This window comes from Mauremys mutica, chromosome 7, assembly GCF_020497125.1.
Source record: "Mauremys mutica isolate MM-2020 ecotype Southern chromosome 7, ASM2049712v1, whole genome shotgun sequence".
In the NCBI taxonomy this organism is placed as follows: domain Eukaryota; kingdom Metazoa; phylum Chordata; order Testudines; family Geoemydidae; genus Mauremys; species Mauremys mutica.
The window spans coordinates 55,527,431-55,535,225 of record NC_059078.1 but is presented as its reverse complement, the minus strand read 5'-3'; the positions used below and the strand labels follow the sequence as shown (position 1 = coordinate 55,535,225).

Genomic DNA, 7,795 nt, shown 5'->3' with positions numbered 1-7,795 from the left:
GGAACTTTAACTTGGGGCCATGCTGCGGGAGTAGCCGGAGGAAAACGTTTCCCACGCTTCCTTGCGGCCATGCTGCGGGAAGCTGGAGGGAAAGTTTTTCCACGCTCCCTTACGGCCATGCTGCGGGAGTAGCGGGAAGGAGAGTTTTCCCACGCTCCCTTGCGGCCATGCTGCGGGAGTAGCGGGAAGGAGAGTTTCCCCACGCTCCCTTAGCCGCCAGTCTTGGGGTGGCGCGCGGTGCATGTCGGTCCCGAGGCAGACTGTCCCCTCGCTGTGGGGCGCTCGGAGTCTCGCCTGACGCCATGTTCCTTTGGGCTGCTGCCGCCCGGGGCCTCTAGCTGCCGCGGCCCCCGCAGCCTGTAGAGCCGCAGTCGGCGGCCGGGAGCAGAGCGCGGCCGCGCCCCGCCATGTCCGTCAAAGAGGGGAGCAAGGGGCCGGCTCCCGGCACCAGCGACCGGGCCGTTAAGGGTGAGTCCCGTCAGCGCCGCGACTGGCCCTCTGCGGGGTTAACGACACGGCTGCGGGGCGTGGGGCGGCTGTGTGCGAGGGGTGCGGGCCTGAGGGGCTGTCTGAGTGGGGGCTGTGCGTGATGGGGGGGTTGAGAGAGAGCGGGGCTGTATATGTGTGAGCGTGGGGCGGGGGGCCAGGCATCAGTGTGTGGGTGCACCCAGCACACCCCCGTGTGTATTGTGGGGTGTATCTATAGCGAGTACTCTGGAGGCTTGCGCACTGTACCAGGCGTGCGTGCGTGCGCGTGTGTGTGCACCGTCTCCTCCACATGAGAGTCTTGCAATGGGCTTTCGCTGTCTTAATAGTCAGTCCCGTCTCTCCAGCGTGCACCCTGACAGAACAGAGGAGGAGGGAGTAGTTGCCTCTTTTGCTATTGGTCACTGCTTTCAAGTTTCTAATTCTGATGGATTAGTGGCCAAAGTGCTGCAGGATGTGTACACCCTTTATTCAGGGTGCAACAGGTCTGTTCTCTTAGTATTTTTACAAAAAAACTCTCCTTTATAATAGCATTGTTTTAAAATAGTAGCAACACGCATAAATTGTGGATTGTCAGGAAAAAACTGAGTGACCTATTAAGAACTTTTCCAACTTCAATTTGCATGAATCATATAGAACAAGATTTTTATTTTATGTTCTTGTATGTTTGATAATTAAACTGTATTTAGCTGTGGTGGGGTTATTTATTTGAAGTGGCTAATTCTTTTGTGCTTGTACAGTTTCTATGTAATTTAAGAGTTGCTGTTCTATGCAGCAATTTGTTTTGAACACTGGCATTCTTAGAAACACATTGCTTTCAAAGCATATTTTAGACAACTACAGCCCTGAACATTCAAATTTTACATAATGGGGACAGTTGAGAAATTAAAGGGACATATTTGTTTTCAAAGCATTGGACTCCCATAGTACATTTTGTAACTCGGAGTGTTTTCCAGAGTGCTGTACTTACAGTAAGGTGGTATTCATTTTAAATTGCTTAACCTATTGATTTGTTTGAACAATTGCAAAAAATAAAAGTAAAAAATACTACAAATGAGCATTCTGCCCTGTCAGTGGCTCTCAGTGCTGTTATCACAGTGTTGTAATAATGCATAGTGTGGAGGCTTGTAATATTTTTTACACTTTGCAATTTGTTGCAAGAAATAATTGGGATAGGCCATTCAGACAATACAGGAGAACTAACAGTGAGTGGTTATTTCAAACTGCACTGGAAAACCTGCTGATTTCCAAACTCTCTAACAGTTCATGTTAATCATAACCCATGCAGTTAGCTATTCCAAAATCTAAGACAAGACTGTTATTTTATACTTACAGAATTGTGTGCTGGGGGTGCAATCTGTTTTTGACCCTGTCTATGTTGCATATAGAACCACTGTAAGTGTAACCAGGTTTTGATAGCTTCTTGATAGTAATTTGATAGCAATTACATCTAATGTGGTTAACTGCCCACACAGGAGCATTTTCCTGGTCCAACCATATGTTAATTCTGTTGGCTTGTCCACAGCTACCATGCTGCACAGTTATGTTGTGTCAGTGCCTTCTGGAGAAAATGTGGACAGTTAACCCATACTATCTCTGCTACTCATATGAGGGGCAGAGAATTGTGGGCTTTTTTTCACAAGGTGCAATGTGGTTTGGGATACTCTTACAGCAGAGAGCTGGAAGGTAAGATCATTGGCTACAGTAGATGCCAAGTGATCCCATCTATGCAACAGAACCATGTTAAAACCTAATTCGAACCTGACAGTCATGTTACAAAGCAGGGCTGAAATGTGCTACCACCTACATAAGATGTGTTGACCATGCTTTGTTTGACATGAACTGTATACAGTCAGTTGTATTACAAAGTGGTTACAAAACTGGTGACATTCTGTGGTGTAGATGGGTCCTCTGATGATGTATTTTCCTCCCTGCTTCCCCTACCAAGTCAGCATGGCATACTGTTTTAGTGAGAATTGTGAGGACTACTACTATTAAACAATTCCTAGTATTAGACATTAAGACCAGATACATTTGAAACCAAGGTACATCAGCAACTATGTTTAAACAGTTCTGTCTGCTGTGTAAACTTCTACCATGATTGTGAACCTCCTTACCAACCTCGCTTATTTTTTAAAGTGAACCAAAATACTTCTTTTTCTTATCAGTAATGTTTATCCAAATCATTGAAGTCACTAGTGAAAACTCTCAAAACTCTTTTGCAGGGCACAGTTTGTACATATGGTATTTCCTCCAAACATTTAAATTCACAGCAGAATAAAAGCATGCACTAGAAAAGTTTCCTTTCCTTCCTGGATGCCACATCTGTTCCCAGATGAAATTAAGTATGGGATACCAGGTTACAGTCCCTCCCAGCTGATCCATTCTGTTTCATGCACCTTAGATCCTCAGAACAATAACAGAATTTTGAAACAGCAGAACTAAGCCATGAGGTGCTTCTAAAATCAGTGTTGGTCCATGTTCAGCTTTTCAGGTTCTGAAAGTATTGTCATTCTGGGGAGAGAAGTGAACCCAGGACCTCACAGGTGCTTTTGGATGTTACGAAGCAGCAAGGACCTAGCACAGTTGAGCTCATACACATTTTTTCAGATAAGTTCTTATATATATTGAAGTTTAACTGTGTAGAATATTGTGCACAGATATTTGTGCACTGAAAACAATTCAGTGTATATAATTATATACACAACATTTTTAAGATGATAGGCCTCAGCACATGCAAGTGTATGTGTAGGGTTGATAATGTAAATGTTAACATTGCTACAGTAAGTAACATTAAAAATAGAAAAAACAAACACCAAGAACACCCTCACCATGGAATAGCATAGAAATAGCAATGTGACTTATGTAAAGATTTGAAAATTCTTACAGTTAACGGTTTGCAAAAATTTAGATATGAAAATTAACATAAGATTTCAATAGTAACCTTAATTCTGACTCTCCCAAAACATAGCTGCCAAGAAACAGAATACTTCAATTTTTCTTGTAGGATAGTTGCGAAGAAGAAAAGTTAAGCCATTTGTTTTAACACAGAACACCCTAATTTATTTATAGTAACTATAAATGTCTTGCACTAGAAAACTTCAGGGTTTGATGCGCACACATCTGGTTGCAGAATACTCAGTTATATAGACTTTACACACAACAGTTTACAGCAACATTTCTCAAACTGGGGTCTGCAGACCCCTGTGGATCTGCGAGAATACTGCAGGGAGTTTGCCGGCCCCACTGATCAACTTCTCCCACTCCCTCCTTCAACTCCTCCTCCTCCCTTTCAGTGCCTCTTGCACACCCGGGAACAGCTATCGAGCAGTGTGCAGGAGGTGCTGGGAGGGAGGAGGAGTGGGGATGGAGCGTGCTCTGGGGAGGGGGCAGAATCATGTCCAGAGTCGCCAGCCCTCCATATCAATTCCTTCCCCTCCCACCCAGTGCCTCCTGCATGCCGGGGGACATCTGTTCAGCGGCGTACAGGAGGCACTGGGAGGTAGGGGAGGGAGTGGACACGGGGCACACTGAGGGGAGGGGAGGGGACAGAAAGAGGAGGGGCAGGGGTGAAGCAGAGCAGGGGCAGGAAGAGATGGGTCGGGGGTGGGACCTTGGGGGAAGGGGGGAATGGGGGTGGGACCTGGGGCTGAGCAGGAGGCTTGGGGTCCATGAAACATTTAAAATGTAAATGGGGGTCCTCGGGTTGCTAAAGTTTGAGAACTGGTGGTTTACAGAGTATGTATGTAATTTTTGACAATAAATCATCAGTGTTAAGGCTATGATATCTCAGGCCAGGTCTACACTACAAACCTATATCAGTATAACTATTCGCTCAAGGTTGTGAAAAATCCATACCCCCGAGCAACATAGTTATACCTGCAGCAAAGAATCCTGTGGCACCTTATAGACTAACAGATGTTTTTGCAGCATGAGCTTTCGTGGGTGAAATGTCTTGCATCCAAAGAAGTGGGTATTCACCCACGAAAGCTCATGCTGCAAAAACATCTGTTAGTCTATAAGGTGCCACAGGATTCTTTGCTGCTTCTACAGAACCAGACTAACACGGCTACCCCTCTGATAGTTATACCTAACCCTCTGTGCAGACAGCGCTGTGTCAATGGGAGAGCTTCTATACCTGACATAATTACCGCCTCTCAGGGAGGTGGATTAACTATGCTGATGGAAGAAGCTCTCCCATAGCATAGCTCTCCCATCAGCATCTTCACTAAAGACCAGCCTTAAGAGTGTGTCTGCACTACAGCAGCAGAGCTGCCACTATACCACTGTAGCATAGTCGCTGCAGCTACAGAAGGGGGTTTTCTGTTGTTGTAGTAAATCCTTGAGAGGCAGTAGCAAGATTGGTGGAAGAATTCTTTCATTGACCTTGGGGTGTTTATACCAGGGCTTAGTTCAGCCTAACTACATCTGGCAGAGGTGTGAATTTTTCACACTCCTGAGTGATGTAGCCTGCTCAACCTCATTTTTAGGTGTAGATCAGGCCTAAGTTATTTATTATCATGTGTTGCTAACAGATACCCTGACTGGCATGGACACAATTTTTTTTTCTTGAGAATGATGCTCTGGGCTGTGCCTTCAGGTAGTCCATAGCATGATGTTATAACATTCTTTAAAAAGAAAACAAAAAAATGGTTTAAACATGGCTGTTACTAGCATAGTTTGAACTGTAGTGTGGGCACAGCCTTTGTTTTTATCACTTGGGAAAAACTGCAAAATGAGGTAGTAAATAGGGAGCGAAGGAGATTGGAGATAATTCATTCTGCTGGTAACAGTGTGTCTTGTCACCTATGGATAAAATGTGCTGTCTTAAGAAAAAGTGATTAAAATGTTAGTTTTAACATTATTTAACATTATTCAGATTTTCCAATAAGAGAGGAAAAAAATTGGGGCATGACCCACATTTTAAAAACTGTTGACTTCCATATTTAGCCATTGTGAGAACACTTTCCTGCTTAGACAGACTTCTGATATGAACATTGTACTTGAGAAATATTTTACGCCTAATTAAAACATTTGTTTTCTTGTAATGATGGTTGTATATGTCCAGCATATACAATCTGAATATAGTGAAGTTAAATCAAGGATTGGATTGGTCTGGCATACTATCACAAATCTGTGGCATACCATCACAGGTTACTGAGTACTTTTATTCTAGTAGTGAGCAAACACAATTTTTTCCCCTCTTTAATGGTTTAGTTAACTTGAATGTGAGTGACTTGGTCATAGGGTATTTCCTGTGAATTAATGATCCACTGGGACATTCAAAGGCCTGAGGTGAAGTTGTGGCATTAAATACCCAAGAATTGACCTATGTCAAGGTTTTTATTACTATATCTTTTTAATAAAGAGAACAAACTCGATCATAAGCCGGTTCTTTTATAAGCCAACCCCCCAAGATGGATAAGTAAAAATGGAAAATTTTTATGACCCCATTCATAAGTCGACCCTATAATTTAGGAGTCAGCAAACTTTGGCTCCCGGGCCATCAGGATAAGCTGCTGGTGGGCCGAGATGGTTTGTTTACCTAGAACGTCCGCAGGCACGGAGGTAAACCTAAGTAAACAAAGTGTCCTGGTGTGTCAGATGCTTACCCTGACGGGCCAGGACAGCAACTGGTGGGGAAATTTTTTGGGGGGGAGAAGCGGGGGGTCAGGGGAGTAACCCCTGTGACCACCCCCCACATGACCTCACCCCTAGTCCAGGACCCCCACACTCTCCCCATCCTATCCCTTCCCACCTTATCTGGGGAGGATGTCTCTGGCCTGGCTGGAGCGGCTCCAGCAGGCTGGGCAGCGTGGCCGCAGCCTGCTCTGGTGGGCCAGACTGGGCGGTGCGGCTGCAGCATGTTCCAGCGGGCTGGGCTGGGCGGCACAGCTGCAGCGTGCTCCTGCAGGCTGTGCGGCATGGCTGCAGCCTGCTCTGGGGGGTGGGGCTGAGCGGCATGGCTGCAGCCTGCCAGCCCTGGAGCTGCAGCTACTTCGGGGGCTGTGGGGAGAGCAGTGTGCCCAGAAGCAGAGAGACTCTGGCCCCACCTCTTCCCTTCTGGTGCTGCTGCCTCTCCTTGCTCCCTCTCTTGGCGGGAGGGGCTGTGTCCCACCTCTCCCTCTCTATACCCATTCATAAGCAGAACCCCTTCTCTGGTGCTTCCCTTTTTTACTAAAAAAATTTGGCTTATGAACGAGTATATACGGTAACCGTTTTCTGCTGAATGGAGAAAAATGCAGTCTTTCTGCAGTGCCCCCATTCAGCTTCAGTCAGTGACATTGAATGTCCCTGCACGGTACTGTATTGTGTGGTTCAGAAGTTGCAACATCATGTTGTGTCAAAATTATGATTAAATATAACTTGATTTCTCTTATTTTCCTTGTTTGTCAGTAACATTTAACACTTTTCTGGTGCTTTTTACAGGTGTTCGTGATAAAAGTAATTGATTAGTGCTCTTAGGGTATGTCTACACTACGGGATTATTCTGATTTTACAGAAACCGTTTTTTAAAAACAGATAGTATAAAGTCGAGTGCACGCGGCCACACTAAGCACATTAATTCGGCGGTGTGCGTCCATGTACCAAGGCTAGCGTCGATTTCCTGAGCGTTGCACTGTGGGTAGCTATCCCATAGTTCCCGCAGTCTCCCCCGCCCACTGGATTGCTGGGTTGAGATCCCAGTGCCTGATGGGGCAAAAAGCATTGCCGCTGGTGCTTCTGGGTACAGCCTCACCCCTCCCTCTGTGAAAGCAGCAGCAGCCAACCGTTTCGCGCCTTTTTTCCTGGGTGAACTGTGCAGGCGCCATTTCACGGCAAGCATGGACCCTGCTGAGCTCAAGACAGCAATCATGGACGTTTTAAACACCTTGCGCATTCTCGTGCAGTCAATGCTGAACCAGGACATGCAAAGCCAGGCGAGGAGGAGGCGGCTACGGCAGTGCAGCAACGAGAGTGATGAGGACATGGACACAGAATTCTGTCAAACTGCGGGCCCCTGCGCTTTGGAGATCCTGCTGGTAATGGGGCAGGTTCTAGCCATTGAACGCCGATTTTGGGCCCGGGAAACAAGCACAGACTGGTGGGACCGCATAGTGTTGCAGGTGTGGGACGATTCCCAGTGGCTGCGAAACTTTCGCATGCGTAAGGGCACTTTCATGGAACTTTGTGACTTGCTTTCCCCTGCCCTGAAGCGCCAGAATACCAAGATGAGAGCAGCCCTCACAGTTGAGAAGCAAGTGGCAATAGCCTCTGGAAGCTTGCAATGCCAGACAGCTACCGGTCAGTCGGGAATCAATTTGGAGTG

General features: G+C 46.2%; 1 protein-coding gene across 7 annotated transcripts in view; it reads left to right on the top strand.

Annotated features, from left to right (window-relative positions):
* Positions 1 to 221: 221 nt before the first annotated feature.
* Positions 222 to 7,795, top strand: part of PPP3CB (protein phosphatase 3 catalytic subunit beta) — a 97,575-nt gene continuing 90,001 nt past the window's right edge. For 2 of the 7 annotated variants that reach the window (XM_045023669.1, XM_045023668.1), the window contains exon 1: positions 222 to 468. In XM_045023669.1, the coding sequence (XP_044879604.1) occupies positions 408 to 468 (61 nt within the window). In that variant the 5' untranslated portion in view covers positions 222 to 407. Of the gene's footprint in view, positions 469 to 952; positions 972 to 7,795 lie in introns of those variants that run through there. The other 5 variants (XM_045023667.1, XM_045023664.1, XM_045023665.1 and 2 more) reach the window with 4 other exon arrangements.